General features: G+C 54.1%; 7 protein-coding genes across 7 annotated transcripts; 4 read left to right on the top strand and 3 right to left on the bottom strand.

Moving 5' to 3' along the window:
* Window positions 1–25: 25 nt before the first annotated feature.
* On the bottom strand, window positions 26–3,243 carry BU26DRAFT_519326 (secretory pathway Sec39). Its single transcript, XM_033829021.1, has 2 exons — window positions 374–3,243; window positions 26–315 (listed from the first exon to the last, which is right to left on the bottom strand). The coding sequence occupies exons 1-2, from the start codon at window positions 3,186–3,188 to the stop codon at window positions 281–283; spliced, it is 2,850 nt and encodes a 949-aa protein (XP_033684170.1). The 5' UTR covers window positions 3,189–3,243; the 3' UTR covers window positions 26–280.
* A 429-nt stretch (window positions 3,244–3,672) lies between these two features.
* Window positions 3,673–5,156, top strand: BU26DRAFT_313266 (uncharacterized protein). The gene is made up of 2 exons (XM_033821952.1): window positions 3,673–3,834; window positions 3,886–5,156. The coding sequence occupies exons 1-2, from the start codon at window positions 3,811–3,813 to the stop codon at window positions 4,819–4,821; spliced, it is 960 nt and encodes a 319-aa protein (XP_033684169.1). The 5' UTR covers window positions 3,673–3,810; the 3' UTR covers window positions 4,822–5,156.
* Window positions 4,939–5,544, top strand: BU26DRAFT_313231 (uncharacterized protein). The gene has a single exon (XM_033821951.1). It carries the CDS (start codon window positions 5,057–5,059, stop codon window positions 5,384–5,386), a length of 330 nt encoding a protein of 109 aa, XP_033684168.1. The 5' UTR covers window positions 4,939–5,056; the 3' UTR covers window positions 5,387–5,544.
* A 449-nt stretch (window positions 5,545–5,993) lies between these two features.
* On the top strand, window positions 5,994–7,387 carry BU26DRAFT_313268 (uncharacterized protein). Its single transcript, XM_033821953.1, has 2 exons — window positions 5,994–6,481; window positions 6,717–7,387. The coding sequence occupies exons 1-2, from the start codon at window positions 6,163–6,165 to the stop codon at window positions 7,019–7,021; spliced, it is 624 nt and encodes a 207-aa protein (XP_033684167.1). The 5' UTR covers window positions 5,994–6,162; the 3' UTR covers window positions 7,022–7,387.
* A 638-nt stretch (window positions 7,388–8,025) lies between these two features.
* Window positions 8,026–10,084, bottom strand: BU26DRAFT_313294 (uncharacterized protein). The gene is made up of 4 exons (XM_033821954.1): window positions 9,877–10,084; window positions 9,461–9,810; window positions 9,394–9,410; window positions 8,026–9,333 (listed from the first exon to the last, which is right to left on the bottom strand). Exons 1-4 carry the CDS (start codon window positions 9,897–9,899, stop codon window positions 8,059–8,061), a joined length of 1,665 nt encoding a protein of 554 aa, XP_033684166.1. The 5' UTR covers window positions 9,900–10,084; the 3' UTR covers window positions 8,026–8,058.
* Window positions 10,085–13,434: 3,350 nt separating this feature from the next.
* Window positions 13,435–15,125, bottom strand: BU26DRAFT_531110 (uncharacterized protein; the record flags this gene model as incomplete). The annotated part of the gene is made up of 2 exons (XM_033831002.1): window positions 13,435–14,685; window positions 14,739–15,125. The coding sequence occupies 2 exons, from the start codon at window positions 15,123–15,125 to the stop codon at window positions 13,435–13,437; spliced, it is 1,638 nt and encodes a 545-aa protein (XP_033684165.1).
* A 1,810-nt stretch (window positions 15,126–16,935) lies between these two features.
* Window positions 16,936–21,278, top strand: BU26DRAFT_457111 (uncharacterized protein). Its single transcript, XM_033824936.1, has 6 exons — window positions 16,936–17,091; window positions 17,165–17,560; window positions 17,614–17,670; window positions 17,728–18,048; window positions 18,110–18,287; window positions 18,337–21,278. The coding sequence occupies exons 1-6, from the start codon at window positions 17,008–17,010 to the stop codon at window positions 21,114–21,116; spliced, it is 3,816 nt and encodes a 1,271-aa protein (XP_033684164.1). The 5' UTR covers window positions 16,936–17,007; the 3' UTR covers window positions 21,117–21,278.
* Window positions 21,279–22,051: the final 773 nt, after the last annotated feature.

Genomic DNA, 22,051 nt, shown 5'->3' with positions numbered 1-22,051 from the left:
TGGATGGAATAGATTTACGTGTGCTGCGGCGCTAGAGCAAGTGTCTCCGCTTTGGTAGTGGGTGGGAGGAAAGTGCGACGGGGAGGGCGGAGGAGGAAGGAGCGCGCTGGTCTTCGATAAGGAGAATTGGCAAGAATAACAGAAAGCCATGGGAAAGGACCTCGGGAGATGGAAGTGGGTCTCACTTGGTTGTTCATAGTTGCTGAGTTGGTCGGAATCCAGCTATATGAGTATAGCTATGTAAATTGAAGCTAGAACTGTCAACAGATCGCCATGCCAGCTACTCGCGATCGGGATCAGCCACGGGTTTCGCACCTAAAATCATTAATGTCAGCGAACGGTTTCGAGGCACCACAAACTTCTTTTGACTCACCAAGGACCCATCCAAGCCCGCTGGCCAACCCACCAGTAACGGCACTGGCAACCATATCTCTCTTTCGGACCCTCTCCTCGGTGCTACCACCTGTGCTACCTGAATCACTCAGATCCATGGAAACGCGGCCACGATCGCTTGTCGTGTCCCTGGTCTCCGCCCCTGAAGCAGTCCGGTTACTGCCCCGAAGGGGAAACGCAGTCTTCGAGAAAGCGGCAGCAGCCCCTCTAGCAACGTCAAAGAGCCCCACGGGCGCTTCCTCCACCGCGCCCCTACCGACTTCGCGCCGCGGCTGCACAGCGACTGTCTCGGTAGTGAATGCGCCTGGTAATCGGCGATCTGCTGCATCATTGAACCGTTCTTCCGCCGCGTTTTCCTCGGCTAGGAGGGTCGTCATCTCTTTCTCACACTCCTGCCAAACTGCAAGGACCTCCTCGAGATGACGAGGCGGTGCGAGAAGAAGCGCCTGCGAAAGGAGCTCCATGCGCTGTTCTAGTCTGCGCAGGTCCGGGCGTGCAGTCGTTCCAGACCGAGACCACATCGAAGAGGAGGGTGAAGAGTGATGCCGTCCGGCTTCGAGAGCGGCACGCCACGCAACGTCTTCCGCGTCGTCTTCTTCGGTAATCGAATCATATAAGCCAAAGGAAAAGCGCTGAGAGGAAGTAGATGTGGCGGGCGACGCGGCTGGGGAGGGTGTGGGTGGAGTCAGCCGATTGACAACGTATGAATACGCCGTTTCGAAATCGTCTTCGCTGAGAGCCGCTTCGACAGTCATGCCAATGACCCGGCGTTCGGCGGCTGCCTTCTTGTTTTCTAGTGCCGCTAAGTCGACGGGCCTAGTGTCGGCGTCATCGTCTATGAGAGTCGACGGCATAGCGACAACAAGATTTTGTCCGATGGAGATCAAGTCATCCAGGTGCGTATAGCTGCGGCTGTTCTGCTGTAGCAATTTGCGTAGCAGAGACAGGGGATCGGCGGTGACTCTGATGTTCACGGGTTGGAAAGGGACGCCATGTTGGAGAGTCAACGAGTAGAAGGACATGGCGTGGGTCGCAGACAGCAGAGCCCTCATTCGTTGGAATCGAGAGGAAGAGGGAAAACATGGACTGAAGGCCGCAATGATATCGGACGCACGCTTCATGCCGCCTCTTGTGCGGTTACCATTGCTTGCGTTGTCGTAGTGGTGCATCGCTGTAGCGAGGACGACTTTCTCCACAATGTGGAGGGGCAATGGACCGTGGCTGGATGGTGTCTGAATGTAGATTTGAATGGCAAGCTGATAATGACTGCTCTCGAGAAGACCCTTCAGGATCTCCATCTCGCACGATATGTTGTCCATGTTGCCGAATATCCCTTGAGCGTGGCGGTCACCCTCGGAACGGTTCGTTCCCCAGTTCCACAGCCAGAGAAGCTTTGCCCTAATGGTCCTCCATTGCTCGTCATCCTTCTTCGCGCCACTACTAAGAGAATGGATGATCTTCTGTAGCAGAGCAGATTGCTCGGAAAAATCGCTGCCCAGGTACATCCTTGCGAACTCTCTGATCGATATGGGATGCTGTAAGCTGGAAAAGAGGCAGACTGAGAAGAGCAAGAGCTGCAGGAGGTCGACAGCGTCCCTGCCAGGCTGCGTAAGAGCATTATCGGGTCGGAAAATATTCTCTTCCCGCAGAGCGCCCGTGGAGGTCTGCTGCGCCATGGAAACTTTGAGGCCGTAAGACGGCAAGGAGTCTACGCTTACGTTGAGGCCTGGTGGCGGGTCAAAGTTCAGGAGTTCGGAGACTCTGGTCAACAGGGCATGCGCAGTTTGTATTGTCTCCGTGCTGCTACTCTCCACCAGATAGAGACATGCCAAAGCCGCCTGGGCATATCGAAGCTCCAGTTTGCGCCGCGTTTCGTCGCCGACGTAATCTCGACCTTCCTCATAGCCTCCTAGGTCCATGTCGTCCGGGCCGTCCCACTCGCAAATTACGGATGAGACAAGAGGTAGGTCCGCTCTCGACGTGTGCACTAGCCACTCAAATAAGCACTCCCAGTCATCCGGCTCTTGCGTCGATTTCTCCGTAACGGACGCTCTTCGGTCTTCGGTTGACAGCTTGCGCCTCTTGCGGTCATTTGCCCCACACATCCAGGGCCCGACTACGCCCCTCAAGTCTCGTGCAGCATGCTCTCTGCCTGGTGTATCCTTGGGCGTCTGCCGCAGATTGGACAGCTGTAACTCTATGGCCCGCCTTCCCCTCAATCGTGCAAACTCTTCTAGCGACGGGGCAGGCGTTTGCGGATAGTATTCGTAGCTAAGCCGCAGCAGCGGCAGCACCGTCGATATAAACCATGCGCGCAGGTATTCGGAGTGGTTCAAGAAGGGCACTATTAGCTGAGGGATAAGCTCAAGCACACCCGTTGTAGCGTCGATGTTGTGCGCGCGATGGATGAGGAAGTGGGTGAAGGGATCAAGCTCGATCTCGTTCTTGTAGAGGGCAAGTGCGAGCGGTAATAGCTCCAGGCTCCGTTTCTTTTTCCGCGCTTGCGAGCCAGAGAGGTGCTCCACGGGGGAAATGTCGAGCGACGCGGCGTCATCATCGCCTGATGGCCTAGTGCCGCTTGCGAGCTCGTGGAGATATTCGACATACGTGGAAGGATCGGCGCTCTCTGGAAGATAGGTCAAGATGAGCCTCAGAACGAGCTCAAGGTCCAGATCGGCCGCGCGAAGAGCTGTCAATGCCCCCAGCGCGCCAATATTGCACTCGATGGCATAGTGGACGGCAAGCAGAAGGCAGTGCGGCGCCGAAAGCTGTTCGAGCTTCTGAAGCTGCGGCATGATAGCTGGGTCGGATCCCAAGGCTATGGGATGCGAGATGCGTGGGTAGTCATGGTTATGCTGTTCTATAGCATCGCTGCAGAGGCCACGCCCGCATTGAATTCCAACCGCCAAGCCCCGATGATTACATAAGCAGATTGGCCTCCACATCCGAGCGACGTCACCTTCTCTCCCTCTCCACCCTGGATTACTTCCAATTCCTTCTCACAGCAGGACCGGAACATATTCTGGAATAAAAGCCCAGGGGGACTGTGCCGGACGGTACCATTTTGTCGACCCGAGTTTTCCCGCTTTTGCCTCGATGGGCAAGTCATGGCATTGCCACGAGTGCTCATGCTAATATAGGCGCATCAACCATAATACACCTGCGAAGCAAGCGGAACCACACTTTCGCTGGATGCGTCGCGCCTCGAATCATGGGCTAACACTCGATTGCTATGCTAATCTGTCTGGCTAGCGCATCCGTTGAGCCGTGTCGGATACTGGAAAGGCACCATTTAAGCTCCGGGCCCCTCCATCTCTGTCCGGAACCTGCTCACCAACAGGATATCGCGGTACAAATCATATCAAAAAACCACAAAGCCCTACAAAATTCCAGGTAGGGTAATCAGACAAGATAGCCATGAAAAAGGTCTTGCTAGTCGGGGTAGGTCCTCTGCGAGGAAGGGAGGTGCTTTCGCTAACAACATCTTTCTAGAATAGAGACATCTCCCGCACTATCATCAGCGCCTTGACTTCCAAGTTCGAGGATAATCGTTGCCCTTATCAGGTATCCGTCTTGACATATCCCTCTCAAGAGCCATACCTACCCCCACACGTGTCCACCGGAAATGTCCGGCATAAGACGTCCGACTTTACACCGGCCTCCCTTGCGCGAGAGTTCGCCGGACAAGAGCTGGTAATCAGCACTATAGCCGGTTGCAACTACCATCTCCAAGCTACCATCATCGATGCCGCTATCGCTGCGGGTGTGAGGCGATTCATACCGCACGAATTCGGCTACGACACCTTGAACGAGAAAGTACAGGCAAGGAGCTCCAAAGGCACGGACCGGGCAAAGGTCATCGAATACCTTCGTCATGCCCACAAGACGAATACAAGCTTCGAGTGGGTGGCTGTAGCAGTGGGTTGTGTTTTAGATACCATGCTCCTCACCGGCGATCTAGGATTCGACATGGAATGGCAGAGCGGTACAATACCTGGTAGCGGGGAGGAAGTTTTTCCGGCGACCAGCCTCAAAAGAGTGGGGACTGTGGTCGAGAGCATCATTCAACATTGGGATGCGGTCAAGAATCAGTTCGTCTATGCCGCTAGCCTCTTGACGTCCGGCAATGAGATTGCGGCCGCCTTGGAGAGGATGTCTAGCTCAAAGTGGAGTGTAGGTTATTCTGATGTTGACGACTGCGTAAGAGAAGGCGAATCAAGGATCGATCGAGGGTTTCCGGACTCTGGCATGTTCCTTTTGGAGAGAAGCGTGCTTTACGACGAGCGATTGGGCGCAACAGACCCCTTCCGGTATCGGAGCGTGAACGAGCTCCTAGGATTGAAGCCAGAAGAAGTTGACTCAGTTGCCCGCACTGCCTATCATGAATTTCGACATCGAGGCAAACCGGCTTGTGGGTGCAGCAGTTGAGAGTCCTTGCCAACAATCGTGTGGTGCCATGCCGACTCATCCAGCAGGAAGCATCGCTTTCCAACACGGGTCGCTTCTGCAAGTAGCTCGAAAGTCTTACGATGATTCGGCACTGTTGAGTCCTCGTAGACGGACCGGAGAGTGTCCGCGCCGGACGACGGATGCGAAATGTGGCCCGTTCTGCTGATTCCGTGGTAGCACTTACGACTGCGGAGACAACAACTGCAGACGCCAGATGCCTGCATTTGTTCCTCAAAGACCCGACTTCACCGCTACTCCCCACCCTTCTTTACTAGGCCTTCTCGTTTTCTTCCGGGGCCCTGCAGCCCTCCGCCTCCCCCGATTGTTCACGCTCTGCAACAGACTGGACATCCTAGCATCGCCTCAGCATTCGATGAGGGTATATCGACTAAAGAGAAGGTATACTCGCAGACACTCTCGCACAATTCGCATTAAACTCCAGGTCGCAGAGGCCTCAAGTCTGGGCTCGTATCAGTCGCCATCCGCTTTAGGGACGTCGATCGGGTCTGGCAATTTTATCTCGCCCATGCCACCTTTAGGGTGACTATCGTCTAGCACTGTATGATCCATGATAGTGGGGTACATGGGTTCCGACGCAAATTGCCACTTACCAGACCAGTGAAGGTCTTCAACCGCAACATAGTGGTCAATGCTAAGAGACCACCAGCACAAGATCAGCCCTCGGTATCGTGGACCTCTAGACTTCCGACGCACAGTGAGGGAGTTGAACGAAGGGCTAATTACACGCGTTTTACCCGGACACACACGACGCTTTAACACGCACACCGCTGGGGGCCTCAGCCCAACTTCGGGACCGGTACGCCACGCTCATCTGAAGCGTAAGTCGATCTACACCAGGATTTATGGATCATCCTCGCAATTGCACACCAGATGGGTATATCGAACACTATCATGCTGCGTTCCAGAAGAGCACAGAATACTGGTAGCTAATGCAGAAGCAGCTCTCAGGTGGACGCTATAGATATACATGGTTCTTGCTCGCCCATCAATGCGCCGTGCAGGTTGCATTCCACGCCTATCAGGACAGCCTCCAAGCCCAGAAAACACAAGTTCGTCGCCAAGGACCTTGAGCATGCGCTGCATGTGCGCCTCAGAAACTGACGTACATGAACGCAATGCTGCAATATGATCCCTGCCCCACCTCCAACAATTGCATTGTGCAGCAGCCGTACCTATCACGAGGTGCCTCAGGTTGCGCGATACGATAGGGCTGCAAGGTAACTCGCTCGGGCGCGTTGCGACCGACGAACTTGCTTCTAGAAAGACCAGAGATATTTGTCAAAGTCAATCTCGCAAAAGATGCTAAGGATTGAGTACGAGCTCATCTTCGCTGCGTCGGAAAACGAGTCGACATACCGTCTCAGGCGCCGGATATCGGATCCTTGGGAAGTTTGCGATGAGGCTAAAGATCTTTCCCCGTATTCGGATCTGCATACAGCGCCTCCTCCGCTTTTAGGGCATTATTACGGTAGCCAGCGTACGGTATACCGTTCCCTATCGACCCATGAAGATCCGCTACGCGGACTGACGAAAGCGCCTTCAAGAGAATCGGCGCAGATTAGCGCACTCCGCATGGGAGGCAGAGAGGTCTGTTGCTGCGCGGGTCCTCCCATACGATGCCGTTGCCTCACCGGCGGGGTGGCACCGCTCCGACGGCACTCCCCACCATGATCGCCACTTGCGACAGGGTGCTGTTTCAAGGGTCCCTCATGTTAGAGAGTGCAGCCCCAGGCCGAGTTTGAGGCCAAGCGGTGTGGCTCGCTGATCATGGTTGCTAAGGCTCATGTAATCCGAGCCCGGAACTGCTGGGCTTCCGGTGGGTGCTGTTGGAGGGTTGGAGCTCATCCGGAGAGGCCAAGCAGACGGCTCACCGCTAGATGCCCTAGATGAGGGAAGGCAATGGCGATATTCGTTGCAATGGCACCGCGGTGCTAACGTCCATCTTGTGCGACATGTGGCCTTCTGGTTGCCCGGGTGCTGCGCTGCTACCCTACTCGAGCCGGGAGCCACAAAAATGTGTCCGGTCGAGCTCGTACAAAACGTCATTACGAGGGTTCTGAAGGGTTCTGCAGTTTTGGAGGATTGTTTCTTCTTGGTGGTACAGAAAGGAGTCTATCTACGGTGGATATCTACCTACGTGATGTGGAGGTCTGCTTAAGCTTTGGTGGCTCAAGCACGGGGCGGTAACTTCGTCACTTCATTAGGCCGCACCGCCGAACTGGCGTGCGAGCCTATGGAAAAGACATCGCCAGCAAACATGAAAAGGAAAACATGAGCCCGAATTCATATCCCAGTGGCCGAAGCCCAGGCCGAATGCCTGAATCGCTGACGAAACGGAAAGAAATAAAGGAAATATGTCCGTTGAGACCCCTAGTCGTACAACTACATACCCGGCGTAACCTGGACCAGGACCAGATACCACAGAAGAGAGAAGAAGGAGATGAAAAAGCTAAAAGCAACGCTGGACTGATTGAAACGAACCTGCCCGCCTCGCCAATGATGAACCGACCGACAGAAGCAAACGTTCCCAATGCTGATTGACCTAACCTTGGACCCACCCTCTAGCCGGAACGCCAATCAAGCCTACAGATAAAAATGTTGCTTGGGAAGAAGGACAAAGAAGATGGCGCCGTCCGTCCACACACCCTTATCTGCAACTACAGCAGTTTGATCGGTGAGCGACGCGGAGGACGGCGCCGTTTACCCGTTACGGCAACGAAAAGCAACGCAGGGTCCACCCCTTAGATCATGCTTGCGAGCGAACTGAGTGCAGTTGCCCGCGGCACGCCCACTAGCTCTGGCTCGCTGACTTGATGCGCTGGATTCGAGTTGAAACTGCGAGTCGGCTGCAAGGGAGACGTGAAGAGTCCCACGACAGGCTCTTGCTTGATGTGGCCGTGGAGCTCGGATGAAGAAGTCGGCGGATGCATTGTTGTCGTCGACGTGGGGGTCGGGTATGCCGAGGTGGACGGGTACGAGGTGCTCAGCTGCGGAGTCGAGGTCCGTAGGGATGGCCCAGACGTCGGTATGCCGAGGGCGTGGAGCGAAGACGCGGGGATTGGCGTGGAATGCCGGTGCGATGCTGTGTCCGTTTGCTGCGAAGCCGACGTTTCTTGCTTCATTGGGTAGCTGGTCGAAGTGGTGGACGCGGAGGATGCTGCGCGGTTGCGCACGGCGTGCGTTTCACGACGGCGCTTAGGGCCGTCCTTTACCTTGGGATGCGTGTGGCACTATCACTTTCGTTAGCGTGCACGAGCTTGTGGAACGTCGAGCGCTGCCATAGGCGAATGGGGAATGCAGAATGACTGGGCGGTGTATACGCACCTTGTATGCATGTCTGAACCACGTCGTCCCTTTCTTCTTGCTACTCACGAGCGCAATCCACTCGCCGCAGCTCCCGCACAGGCCCTCCCAGACATCGAGGTTGCCCTCTGTGCGCCGCGTCTCCTGCGGTCCTTGGAATGCAGCGCCTGTGGCTGCACTAACGCCATGCGTAAATGACTTGTCGTACCAGAAGGCACTGTTCTTCAGCACGAGCCAGCGGCCAGGCTTGCACAGTCCACACCAGCCCTCTCGCTTGTTGCCGTGGCCGCGGACCCACCGCGGGGTATACAGGTCTCCAGCGAAGCGGAGATCCTGCTCGTGCGGAACGAGGTCCGGATCAGAAGGGTTCATGTCGGACTCTGGTGGGTCGGATGGCTCCTCGTGGAGGGACGAGTACAGATCTGGTGGGTCGGAGAGATCAGCGAAATGCGATGCGCAGCCGCCATGGCGATCTGCATTGCTTTGCAGGAGGCGGAAGAGGCCCTGCGATGGCAGCGGTCGTGGGACTTCGAGATGGAACGGCTGGTCCGGCGAAGCAAACAGCGTAGGGTTGCTGGATTGCAGAGGATGCGGTTGCGAGTAGAGCACGTTCTGGGTGTGCATTCCAAAGCCGCCCAAGGCGCTTGGAGGGTACGCCGGCATCGAGTGGTGAGGATTTAGTCGTGGTCCGTAGGGCGCGAAACGGTCCTGGACATGTGCTAGAGCACGAGAGCTGGCCGGCGTCGAAGTCGGCGCATGGCCCGTGGACCATCGCTTGAAGCGACTGCTCTCCATGGTATAGGGCGACGAGCGCACATTGTTGTGCGGGGCCGGCGAGGCGCGAGATCGGCTGCCGCTGCGGACGACGTTATCATGTTGGGGGCGGCGTGGAGAGGCGAGCGGTGAGAGTAGGCTAGGGGCTGGCTCGAGGTTGTTCCATGCCTCACAGTCCGACGCGTATGAAACGGCCTCAGACGAGGCCATCTCCTCATAATTCGACACCTCTGGAAGTGCGCCACCTGTACTAGAGATGGAAAATGACGATTCGGACAGGCGACGGTTGGAGTTTGGGTTGAAGGTGGCCATGTTGTCAGCCTCCTGCTGTTCCATACCATGATATTGCCTGAGATCAATAATTGGCGTGTTCTCGTCATGGCTCATTAGGCCCTGGTTGAACTCAGCCATGTCTGGATCCATTGATGGGAACGACTCGAATTCTTCACACACTTTCTGACCCCACGGACCTGAGGAAGTCAGTACGAATGAGTAGGCACAAAAGAATTCGAGAACATACTGGTGTCGATAACTCCGGGAAAGTAGTCAGTAGCCCCGAGACTCTCGGGACCATTCATACTATTCCGATAAGTAGAGGTGGTTAAGGCTGGCGACTGAGAGGCTGTGACGTCGACCTTGGCTGCGAAGTGCTGAGATTCATCTCTGCTCACTGCCATATGACGATAGTACGGATTGTGGGTCTGTGGTACCGCCCACGTGGGTTGAGGCGGCGATGGTCGTGACACCTGTTGCATGCTTTGTGGTTGAGGCTGCTGCGGAGGCATGCTGCCATAGGGATACATCATCTGCGCTGGGTGTCCGGAGGAAGGTTGGTTGATGGTGAATGATCTATTAGACGATGGACGATACCTTTATACGCTGTCAGCCTAGTCGATAGCCAAGAGAATTGTCGAGGTCGAGCAGGAGGAGCCTTACTGGTGAACCGCATTAAATTCCATCTTTAGCCTCGTTCTCTATAAGAAATGGCCTTATGTGTACCCCGCGATAGATTAGACTGGCGTGGCCGTCAGTACTCGATTAGGCAGTCCATGAAGTTGTGCGGGGCTGAGAACGAGAGGCGCACTCGTCGACAGCAACGTGGGGGGTCTGTCGAGCAACGCAAGGGGGAGCACATGCGCACGGAGGACATACAGTGTTATCGGTAAGTGGAAAGGAAGACGGCTGGTCAAAGGAATGTGGCTAGTCGATAGTGCTGTACGACTTGGACTGTGGTGTGGTTACAAAAGAAAGCGCAACGACCGTGGAAAAGAGTGTACGGAGAACAATGTCTCCCTCGCAGCCAGCGCGGAAAGGAGCCCGCTCCAATAATAAAAGAATGAATGGTAAGAATAGGGCGGGGTTTCTAATGAGTGACGAGGCCAAAGTAAGAAGAAACACAGCTTGAGGGAACGTGAGAATATATGAGAGCGGAGTGAACACATCCGAGAGTGACAATGGGATGGAATGACATATGGCAAGTTGACGCAAAGGAACCACTTTTGGGAAGTTGGTTTGAGGACAGCTTCGGGAGGCGCCTTGGCCGCAGCGATCTGGAACGGCGACAGCTTTGAGAGAGGCGTTCGCCCAAAGTAGCAGTGGTGGGGTAGAGGCTGTGGGTAGGGCTGGAGGACACTGATACCAGCGCGGCTTGATCTCCTGCCGGGGGCCTCGGACAGGCAAGTGGAGGGCGAGTGAGACTCCTTGCTGCTGAGGAAGCCACCGCTTCCATGGTGGAGAGCGTAAGAACTGCCAATCACGGATGCTCACGGAGCCTGCGAGCCGCAGGCGATGAGGCCGACCCAAACTCGAAACCTGAGTGCGAGAGTCGGCCGGCGTCCCATGGCGAGAGGAAGGGGTCTGCCGAGGGAGAGTGTCAGGCCTGTTTCAGACGTTGACAGCTTCACAGTCTGAAACCAGCGCTAGTGGAGCGCGAGTGCACGCTAGCGCCCGAAACAGCCTAGCCGAGCCTTAGCGAGCTTCAAACCGCACACCTCGCAGGCCAGTCCATCACCACCACCGCCCTCTCGCGAAGGACCCGACAAATGGCCGCGGCGGTGCAAGGGCCGTCTTTTCCGTTCAGCTCTCGACGACCGTCTCCTTTCGGAACGAGCGACAGTTCGCGCGGCCCCGACATGGGCTGCCCAGCCGCCCAGCGCACCCTTCGAGCTGCTCCCCAGCAGCGCGCGTACTGTCGGCATCTCCATCGCCAGGAAAGGCCTCGACGCGAGGAAACAGACGCTCGCGGCTGACCGCTGCTGGTGCGGCCTGAGCACCACGTGAGCGTCGCCTACACCGCTCCGAGGGTACCGTGTTTGAGCCCCTCCGCACCTGGGGAAGAGCGAAGCGTGCAGCGCCGCCGCCTCTGACCACACCCGTGCTGGAGTTGTTCGCATTCAATGTTTTGCATGCAATACTTCGCGTCATAGAAACGGTTCCAAGGAGCCATCTGTGTCGCTGCTATTACCCGCCGACCCATCACCCTTGCTGCCTCAGTCCATCCTCAGCACACGAGCCTATATTTGTCAGTGCGGCATGCACACTGTTCGGGTCTCATCGGCGCACTCTTCATCCATTATCTCCGTACATCTTGCTGTTCGGGGTCGGCATGATCATCTCGAGATAGAACGGATAGAGCTCGTTGTTTGCGATTCAGCCACCGTCATGCCATTTCTGCATACAGAGATTGCGGAATGGGGACTGGGGAGGTGGCGGACTGTCAGATGTACAGATTGCGTCTGCAAGCTCGGGCTTGATGTGTGCGCCATTCCCGACACGGCTTGTACATCGAACTGAACACCGCGGGAGCAGCACGGTCCGCCCGTCAATATTTGGTCCCTCTTGGTACTACGCTCTGATTTCTAGAAGGAAGGTGGGTGGGGAGGACGGCTCTGAATGCGCTCCCTTGCTTCCCAATAAGGCAGAATAATCAGACTTGGACTAGGGAGTCTTACTTCCCCACACTTGCTCTACAGTGTTTACCAGCGCGCAACGTTCCTCCGCCTTTTACGCCGCCGTTATCCGCATTACTTGTGCCCTCCACGTGCCATGTTGCACGGAATGGTCCACCAGCCGCCTAGCCATCTGCAATAGCCTCTCGATCAGGGAAGGGCACATTGCAACCAGCCTCCATCAATATCAATATGGCGTACGGGCAAGCAGCCACTCTCGCTCATCCCGGGGAAATGAGACTAGCGAGGACTCCGCGGTCGAGCTCAGAATTAACGTTGGAGGAGTTCCTCAGCCCGAATATAGAGCTCCCAAAGGGGTTGTACCACCCACTAGGGTTGCCTAGGCTGCGTACTCGGTAAGCCTTGCCATCAGACCCTAATCACGAGGAAGGAGGGGAGGGAACCCCCGCTATCGATGTGTCTGTTCGGATCGGTCTACCAAGCAGTTGTCTCCCAGGCCAATTCCAGACCGCTCTCAAGTTACAGGGCGACGCTTCTTCATCAACTCACCCTTTGGCGTGCTCATATCGCCGTCACCGGATCCCACATTTCATCGGCGCGAATGATAAAACCGAAGTGGAAATGGTTCTGAGGAATGATTAACTCCATCTGACCTAGAGACAATTGACTGACGCTAGGAGACTGACACCAATTAGCCCCTGTGCTGTGTTGCCAATTTAGCAACATACCTAGGAAGCGGATCAGTGAGAGTGTCAGCAAAAGCAAGAGACAGCACCCTATAGTTAATGACACAAAATGAGAACGTTGAAACGATCGAAGCGATATCGCAATTTACCTTCCTACCGGAGCGCCTTCTTCACTCATTCGGGCCTACACCCCAGAACGCGTGATTCCTTCATTATCGATAAAGTCCTAGCAGGGGAACCCCAAACCGGAATATACACACTTCAATTTCCCATTTCAGCGTCACCGAGGCCAGCCCTAGGCTTCACCATCGATGAGCGAGAGGGACCGTAGTGGGGCGGGGTGTGTTCAACATGGGATACCCAGGTTCCACGACCTCGGGTCCGATAGGGGGCTCACCCTGAACCGTGACGCGTATACTTTTTGCTCAGCTACAAAAGGTAAAACATCCAAGAAAGTCTGCTGAGATACGAGATCTGGCCGAGCCGCGGCACATACCCCACTACCATCGCGTGATGATTATATCGGAGGGCTGCGCCATGACCGAAGACTCTCTGGGCAGTTTTAGAGGTGCTTCCTCACACTCCATACCGTAGCCTAGACATGCCGCAAGGAAAGAGATATAACAGAAATGTCATCATGAGGCGAGCAAAACGAATTAGACCAACATTGGCAAATGGGATAGAAGTTCTTCCGACTTCAAGCTATCTAGACTCTATGGTATAAAACTATAAGAAATGGTGGCTAGCCCTGAGTGGCCGATAGGCTCAGGCCTCCTTGGAATACGAACGCCACCCCCAAATCCATTGATACCGATCATTGAACTCCCGAGGCGCCATGGCGTTGCAGCCTGCTCTCCAACAAGCTCACGCTACGTCCGAGCGCGCGTCAGATCCTCCTGTCATAGCTTCCCAACCTTGACCTCGCACCCTCCGCTGACAGTATTAAACACCATGTTGCTCCCGCCGTTTCCTTTCTTCGCCTCCGCCCTATTCAGCCCCGGCCTCTCATCCTGACGAATCAGCTCCAGATTCTGCCCTTGTAGGTGCAGCATGCCTTCCATGGAGGTGCCTTCAAGATGGCCCTCCCATTCCTCGGGGTAGGTGAGATCGATTACGCCGGAGATGCTCTTATGCGTGCTACGGAGCTTGTTCATGGCGACGCCAGCATTCTCGTATGGCGAACGGATCTTGAGCGTCGTTTGGCCGTCTGTGGCTGATGTGTCGATGCTGGAGGGGTAGTCGCCGCTCTTGAACGGCAGGATATCCGCATTGATGAAGCCGGCAACGGACGACATGACGGTTCGAGACCCGTGGATGAATGTACCATCAACAGAGCCGACGGTTGTGTTGATCAAGACTTGGTAGTCTCGCTCGGGAATTCGCTTGCGCTCGAAGTCGGCGCGTATGCTCCCAGATAAGGAATTCGCGAGGAAGACGGCGGACTCCGAACCTCCCTCCGCGGCTTCTTTGGGCTCGACATTGATGTTGACAGAGCCGCTCTTGGTTTTGATGGACAAGAGGTCGGAGAGGGAGTACTTCCCACTAATGGATCCGGATATTGTCTGCAGGTGTGTCTCCCGTGAGCTGAAGGATGTCGAGTCCAGAGTGCCGGTTGTGAGAGAGATGGATGTCTCGTTCGAGACGGTGAAGTCAACGCCGTCGTGGATCTGCATTCCGAGGTGGGTGGAGCGAATCTTGAGATTTTCCAGCTTTGTGCCTGGGGCCATGTAAACGACCACGGAGATACCGAGGCACGCTGTGCCTTTTCGCACGCCATCGAAGCCATCGGGGAACGAAGGATCGCCAATAGTGAGGCCAGTGGGAGTGTAAGCGTATTTGATACTGTTGACATCAACCGAGGACGAAACGGCATAGGACATCTTTGCTTCGATTGTACCAGCTGCCTGCCCTTCTGGTGCCTGTGTGACATGAATCCATCCAGAAACTCGCTTGTAGGGACCGTCGAGTTGATGCACGGCTTCTAAGATCTCCAACTCGGTAGGGAAGCCCCAGTTGATCTCCTCGCTCTTTACGTTGTAGTCCTTGCCGCAGCGCGACGGCCATCGGATCGGGAAGTTCTCTTTTGGTTTTGAGGGCCGGGCGGGTGCGTTGGACTCTGCTGGTTCAGCTGGGACGGGTAATACTGTTGTCTGCGTGTCGGTTAGCATTCTGCAGGGTTTACCAAAGGTTTTCGCCGACGTACCTCCTTCTTGTTTGTTGCCGCCGCAATGATCGCGGCGAATACAATGATGGCGAGTATGGCGGCCATCCACTTCAACATCCTCTTCTTGGTACAGCGTTCCCGGAAACTCCGCTTTCTGTACGGCCCATCTTTGTACATTCCATCTCTTTCAGGCATCATCGGCGCAAACGATATTCTTCCACCATTATCCAATAGCCTCGCCCCCTCGTCGCCGCTGGGCCTCCCATTCCACGGCATCGGCGTCGTTGCCTCTAGATAGCTGGGCGGTGCATCCTGCCCCACAAAGGTCTCCAGCAGTGGTGTCCTCTCCTCAGAGTACCGCGTCGCACTGCTCACGGTAACCTTGGGCTTAACGCCGTTATTTGCAGCCTCGGTGTCAATATACATATCGGCAGGCAGGTCCGCTGGTCGATTCCGAAAGTACCCGTCCGTCGGACTCGAAAGCGGATCAGTGTTCGTCGAAAGAAAAGAATAAGAGTCTGAATCTCTCCAGCGCGAGGAACTCATGGTGGCTAAAAATTAGTTTTTAAAGCGCTTGACCTATGATTGATCTGCGGTCTGGAGGCTGGAGCAAGCGTCGCGCTGTCACATTTGTTTCGGGGTGTAGAAACGCGAGCTGTTTTATGTATTTCTTGGCTGTCGCCCGACATTTTCATCTTCGACTGCTGTCAGATTTCCTTGGGACGGGATGCAATCGTCTACGCGTCAATTGGTAAGACTGCGGAGGCGTGCGTAGGCAGCAGCGATGGATTGAGGTGCAATTGGTCGTGTGGCACAGAATGATGTTGAGAGGTGCAGCAGCGGGAGTCGCTTGGCGATGCCTGAGGATGTTTTGGGCTTGGAGGCGGCGCGGGGCAACGTCAGGGGCTAATCTTGCTGGGGAAGGTGGCTCAAGTGATTGCTGACTCAGGTCGATACGCCGAAGACCGTTCGCCTTCTGAGGCCTGGTACCGCTTCGCGACTCTCGCGCGATGCATATCCTTCCACGGCGTGATATCTGTCAGTCAGTCTGGATGCGTACATCAGATCCTGCGTACGCAGAACTCAGCACGGTGACTCTAACGGGGTCCTTCGAAGACATCCAAGCCGAGGGACTCAGCATTTCGACCTCTAGACAACGTCGCCTCCACTCTCGCTCGCCATTCCATCCTCCACCACCAGCCCAAATACGTCTGCACGATCTGAGAAGGCCAGGTCGAATGGGGGCGATGAGTCCGGCGAAGACCTACAGGATCTGCAGGTCGTGAACAGGCGGGTGCAGAGCGGAACGGCTTCCCCGAGGCTCATTAAGGATCTACAGGTGCTGTACGAGAATGGGGGCATAAAACCGTCGAAGATACAGGTAAGATGATCGACTCATAGGAGCTCCTCGACTGGTATGTCGCAGACTATTCTAACAGCGCATCAATATGTCGTGTCACCTTCAAGGTTCGAAGAGCCGCAATTGACGCCTCCTGAGGAGAAGTCCTTCGCGCAAACTCAGCGAGTCGTTGCGCTTTCAAAGCCATCCGGGCCGGAAGGCGTTCCGATCGAGATCCGTAGACGGAGTTCTGGCTTGCATCGGGAGAGGACGACGAGATAGAGCGCCGGCTTGGCCTGGACGGGGCGCTTTGGGACGGAAGCTTCAATCCGGATGATGCCCGAAATATTTGTGGGTAGCGGAAAGAAGTTGAGAAAAGGTTATGAGACGACAGAGGGACAAGAAGGTTGTACGTAGATCTAGGCGAGCTTTGGAGCGTTTTAAAAGGCGGAAGCTGAGTATTAGAGTATCGGAATCCCTATAGGTGGCGGAGACAAGAACGATGGCGAGTGCTTACTAGGATGTGGATGTCGCGTGAATCTGAAGCTGTAGAGCTAGAATTTCTAGTATACTTAGCTGTACTTAAAAGCAGCGCTACGGCGAATATTAGTTAGGTGCGTAGCTAATAGCGAATACCTGCTGTTGTATGTTCTCGCTTTTGCTGTCTTTTTGTTGCTTTTAAGGTTTCCTATGCTCTATGCCTCTTAGGTCTCTATTTTTGCTTCTGAAGTGAATAGTTAAGACAACATAAAGGCACATGGGTGCTTATCCCGAAGAGCTTTGTTTTGCATCTGGCGAGAGCGAGGCTGATACGGGCGCTTAGCAACACCTGAATTGGGACTAGCGTAGTAATATGGAGATCGCCGACGTGGTACAGACAGCTGTGTGCGCTTCTCACGTAAATCACCTAGCCATTCATTACCACCCGTACTACTCCCCTACCGCATCTTTGAACGACACCATTGAGATATGGAAATGTTCGAAATATGCTGCAAGGGCTCCCGGCGGAAGCCCAGGCGGCCAGACCGCGCCCCTGATGGCAGGCAAGACGAGGTGAGTAGGTTTCAGGGAAGCTTGCGTCACCACAATACGCACTAAGAGATCTCGTTCCTGACATCAGTTCTAGTTTCTTCAATCCCGCGATACTCTTCCGCTACATACACCTCCGCCCCGCCCAGCTAGTTCAGCTCATCCGGCTCCGAGGTCCCTAAGCCGTAAGAAGGGATATGGTCTCGAACTGCTGTATGATGGCAGGCCCCGCACCAGCGGTCGGGATGTGACTGGTGTGGATATAGTCGCTATACATGGTCTCAACGGGAATGCCTATTCGACTTGGCGGCACAGTAATGGCACACTATGGCTAAAGGATCTTCTACCGAGTGACCTCCCCACTTCGCGTATCTTCACATACGGATACCCTGCAGAAGTCCTGTTCAGCAAATCTGTGGGGGACATACTGGACTACTCGCGTAGCTTCCTGAACGAGCTCTGGGGTGGATTGATTGAGGCTTCACAAGACAATGTAAGCCCTATAGTGATTCTCCGGTGCCTTTGATTGACCAGATTGGGGACAAGGTCCTGCGTCCTATCATTTTCGTATGTCATAGCCTGGGCGGACTCGTATGCAAGCAGGTACGGACCCCTGGAAGTTCTGGCATATTGCCACCAGAAGTGGTAACGAATTCGCAGGCTCTCCTTCTGGCAAATGCGCCGAAGAGCCACTACCAGGATATCTTGTCCGCCACTGCGGCCGTTGTATTCCTAGGGACACCACATCAAGGATCTAAGATAGCCGATACCGGCAAAGCTGTTGGGAACATTGCGAATGCCTTTCTACGTATCACGCAAATCACGAGTGTCACCGGGTCTATTCGCGGTGATCTCGTTAGCACCTTGAGCGCGGGCTCCGGCAAACTACAGGCGCTGGCCCTGTCCTTTCAACAACAGCTAGACTATCTAAGCATTGTCACTTTCTATGAACAGCAGTTCACCTTTCCATTACAAAGCCTAGTAAAGACCTCGTTAGCAACCGTCTGGCTTTAATAATGGGGACTAACTGCTTTCAATTTAGGTTGTCGATCGGAAATCAGCCATTTTGGGCATTTCGGGCGAGGAGGTCATCCCGCTGAATGCCGACCATAGAAGCATGTGCCGATTCGATTCAAGGAATAAGGAGTATCTCACCGTCTTAAGCCAGATTCGGCGTTTGGCGCGGGATGCCAAGACGAATAGGTACTCCGCGAATCTATGTATGTATCGATTCCTTGACATGCGGATATACACTGAGGAACCGTTCAGCCCTCATGTCTAGCGAGAAGCGTTGCATGAGCCTCCTTTACTCCACCAATCTCGCAGACTACAAGAGTCAACTACCAAGACCTGTACAAGGGACGTGCAACTGGATTCTCAAAGATCCACAGTACGTCTCATGGATGAATTCTGAAGAGACTGCACTCCTTTGGGTCACGGGAGAACCAGGCTGTGGGAAGACTATGCTGTCTGTGTACCTTACAGAGCAATTGAGTCTAGGCTCTACTGATCCAGCGCGTTCCCAAGTATTCTATTTCTTCTGCGACGATAAGATCGCGACTCAGCGAGATGCTAAGGATATAATACGGAGTATCCTGCATCAGATTCTCCAGCAACATCGAAGACTCATCAAGTACGCAAGATCAAGATGGGAAGCTACGGGGCAAAATCTCATAGAATCCTTCACCGCGCTTTGGGAGATCTTCGTGAAGATCGTATCGGAAGCAAGGTTGGGCGCTGTGTGCGTCATCATAGACGCAATCGACGAGTGCGAGGCCAACACCCGCCGGACGATGCTTCACTCCATCAAACAATTTGTGCAAGACTCGCGGACGTTAGCCGGGCGGCCACGAAGCTTCGTAAAGTTTCTCATTACCAGTCGTCCTTCTCTCAAAGACCTCAGCGCCTTTGACGAATTCAAGAAGAGCATATTGCCTATGGATGAGAATTTAACAAGGATCAGCGACGACGTGAAGCTAGTCATTAAAGACAAATTTGGCCACATCGCACACAAGGCTGGCTTCTCGGACGACACTAGGACAGAAATAGAAGAACTACTCTATTTCAAAGCGGAAAAATCGTTCCTGTGGCTCAACATAATCCTACGAAGTCTCGAGGAAACTCCTTCGACCTCTAAAAAGGACTTTAAGCAAATCATCCACAACTTCCCTCAGAAGCTGGAGGCAACATACGAGAGTTTCCTACATCGCATTCCTCAGAAAAGCCGAGATGATGGCAGAGATATACTCCGTCTTCTTGTTGGCAGCTCCAGGCATTTGACTCTGGAGGAAGTGAACATTGCATACACGATCAATCAAGATGTCTACAAGACGGTTGCTGGTATCGAGGAAGATCGTCAGCATGCTATTGAGCATATGCTACAGGGTATCGTGGGCCCTTTCATTCGGATTGAAGCCTCTAGGATATCCCTGATACACCAATCCGTCAAAGAGTTTTTGGGCGAGTTTGCCCTCCGTTCGTCGGACGATGCCATACGTAATTTTGGTATTCCTTCATCTACTGCAGCACTGGCTAAAGCAACGACTTGCATTCGGTACTTGCTCTTAGAGGACTTCGCGACAGATGTCTTCATGACAGCGCAACATGATTCAGACCAGTACGATATAGATGATGAGCCGGTCACCGATACGTTACTCCTGGATTTCGGCGCTGGTCTGGCTGGAGGGCCTCTTCCCAACGTTAGCGACGGCATTGGGGACGAGAGATGTTCATCCGTTGCTCAGGTGTACAAGTACTTTGACTATGCCGCTATGCATTGGGCGAAACATTTTGCAGCCTGCGAAAGTATCGCTCCGAAAGATACTTCGAGGGCTGTCCAGCGACTCACGGAAGGCGGAAGCCGCTTTCTGATTAACTGGTTAACGTACTTCTGGGTCAAGAGCGATATGGACTTCGCAATTCCCGAAGATTTCGATACTATCATGGTCACTGCGTTCTTCGATTTTAGCATCCTACTCGAGGAATCCTTGCAGGAAGCGACAATCCCAATCGGCCAGTCCAAGAAAGATCGCGCGTTGTTCTGGGCCGCGAGGATGGGGTCCGCCAGTTCTACGAAGGTGCTGCTCAGACATGGCGCTAACCCCAACGCTCAAGCACTTTATGGACATACTCCATTAACCGTAGCTTCACATCATGGTCATCTAGAGGTCGTGAAGGTCCTCCTATCTGATGCCCGGTGTAACATCAATGCTAAAGGGAAGTCTGGTCGTTCGGCGCTGTCCTTCGCAGCTGGAAACAGTCACCTGGAGGTATTCGACCTGCTATTCCAACATGAAGACTGTCAGCCTGAAGAACCGGATGAGCACGAGTGGACTCCGTTGTTCTGGGCAATCGAAAGGGATCATACGACTATCGCTCGCACGTTACTCCGCCATCCGACTGTAGACATCAATCATGTTGACCGCGATGGACGCACCGTTCTATCATGGGCGGCGGGTGAAGGATTTCTTCAGGCACTTCGGTTGTTCCTAGCATACCCAAACGTGGATGTCAACTTTAGGGATTCCAAAGGCCGGACTCCTTTGCTATGGGCAGCTAACAACGGCCACGAAGACGTTATCGAAATTCTTATGCAGGGCGAGTATGGCGTCGACCGAATGAGCAAGGACAATAAGCAACGCAGCGCTCTGTCGTTGGCTTGTGGAGGAGGTCACACTGATACCGTGAAAGCACTGATTAAATACCAGTGCGGAGGGGACGAAGAAGATGTCGACGGATGGACTCCGCTAGCTTGGTCTCTAGAACGCCGGTCGCCCCAGACGGTGGAAGCTCTTCTTTCGGGGCAAGAAATTGAGCTGGACCGCAAGGACTACCGCGGGCGGACTGCGCTAATGCAGGCTGCAAGTTATGGCTATGCTGAAGTGTTACAAATGTTGCTGGACCAGGGTGCGGATCCTTACATTGCAGACAACTATGGCCAGACAGCTCTTGACGTCGCAAGAGCATGGGAAAACTTCGATCGCAGAGACGTGATACAGTTGCTAGAGGCAGCCCTATCCAAGGCGAATCCTACGGTACCGAATGTATGAGTCGGTGGTTTGGTTAGCCCCATGCCGCTTCTTCTTCACTGCACCTATACTAAGCTCGAGCTACCGTGATATCATACATCGATGGATATGACCAAGTCTGGCTTCGTTTGCTATTCCCTGTCTCGTGTCATTTCGACCCACAGTTCATGAGAAGATCTGATCCAGTGCAGATACCACCGTGATGCCGTTTGCCCATGCTTAGCTGGCTTCGCTTGTGGATTTGGAATACCAGTTCGAGGACATTTCGATGAGATTGTCGCCCGGAACTTCGGATATAGGAGCGACAGGAGTGCTATGGAAGATTAGAGGCTGTTGCCACTGAACCGGAGATTAATGGACCATACCGCTCTCCCCCCATCCGAGACTTTCAAGAGTAGGCTTCGTTTTAGACACCGTTTCATCAAACACATTTGCGGACCATCCGTGCTCGTCTCTGAAAACATCAGTGATGAGGGTAGATGACAGTGACTCGGCAGATCATACAACTTGTTGATGAGAACGACAGCTTTTCCTTGTTTAGAGAACTCTGCCAGGCCTCTGACTTGGTCGGCAACGGTTTGTAGCTTTTCGGACGTTTAACTCACTATTAGAATTAGGAGGACGCCTTTAGCAGTGGGTTCATCTTCTAGGTGACACTCTAGTACGAATAGAGAACGCTGCTAATTTGCTCGGACTGACCCGTCATGATCACCCTGTTCTTGGGCGTATAGAACCAGAGTGGCTCATGGCTTTCTTTAATTGCGTTGAACGCTTTGTCGTAATTATTATTGCCGCCCTTCTCCAGTCGCGCCAAGGTTGGCATATCGATGCCCTCCGCACTGCATGTACTTAGCTGAGGATCGCCCTCTTTTTCACTCGTCCACAATCTTGTAGACGAGATTGCCTATAGTGGTGGCCTTTCCTGCGTCAGGACTTGCCACGACTATCAAGCGCTT

The sequence above is a fragment of the Trematosphaeria pertusa genome (genome assembly GCF_010094035.1).
Source record: "Trematosphaeria pertusa strain CBS 122368 unplaced genomic scaffold BU26scaffold_7, whole genome shotgun sequence".
NCBI classification, from domain to species: domain Eukaryota; kingdom Fungi; phylum Ascomycota; class Dothideomycetes; order Pleosporales; family Trematosphaeriaceae; genus Trematosphaeria; species Trematosphaeria pertusa.
Note: the sequence above shows the minus strand (reverse complement) of the source record. Positions and strands in the feature narration are given on the sequence as shown.

Excerpts from the sequence above, each read along its gene's own strand:
- BU26DRAFT_519326 (XM_033829021.1), bottom strand. The coding sequence starts at position 3,188 with ATGCCGCAGCTTCAGAAGCTCGAACAGCTTTCGGCGCCGCACTGCCTT. Across the intron at positions 316-373 it reads CGGGCTTGGATGGGTCCTTG|GTGCGAAACCCGTGGCTGAT; the intron begins GTGAGTCAAAAG and ends TAATGATTTTAG.
- BU26DRAFT_313266 (XM_033821952.1), top strand. The coding sequence starts at position 3,811 with ATGAAAAAGGTCTTGCTAGTCGGG. Across the intron at positions 3,835-3,885 it reads AAAAGGTCTTGCTAGTCGGG|AATAGAGACATCTCCCGCAC; the intron begins GTAGGTCCTCTG and ends ACATCTTTCTAG.
- BU26DRAFT_313231 (XM_033821951.1), top strand. The coding sequence starts at position 5,057 with ATGCCTGCATTTGTTCCTCAAAGACCCGACTTCACCGCTACTCCCCAC.
- BU26DRAFT_313268 (XM_033821953.1), top strand. The coding sequence starts at position 6,163 with ATGCTAAGGATTGAGTACGAGCTCATCTTCGCTGCGTCGGAAAACGAG. Across the intron at positions 6,482-6,716 it reads CGCGGGTCCTCCCATACGAT|GCCAAGCAGACGGCTCACCG; the intron begins GCCGTTGCCTCA and ends TCATCCGGAGAG.
- BU26DRAFT_313294 (XM_033821954.1), bottom strand. The coding sequence starts at position 9,899 with ATGGAATTTAATGCGGTTCACCA. Across the intron at positions 9,811-9,876 it reads GAATTTAATGCGGTTCACCA|GTATCGTCCATCGTCTAATA; the intron begins GTAAGGCTCCTC and ends CAGCGTATAAAG.
- BU26DRAFT_457111 (XM_033824936.1), top strand. The coding sequence starts at position 17,008 with ATGGAAATGTTCGAAATATGCTGCAAGGGCTCCCGGCGGAAGCCCAGG. Across the intron at positions 18,049-18,109 it reads CCTTTCCATTACAAAGCCTA|GTTGTCGATCGGAAATCAGC; the intron begins GTAAAGACCTCG and ends CTTTCAATTTAG. Across the intron at positions 18,288-18,336 it reads TAGGTACTCCGCGAATCTAT|CCCTCATGTCTAGCGAGAAG; the intron begins GTATGTATCGAT and ends GGAACCGTTCAG.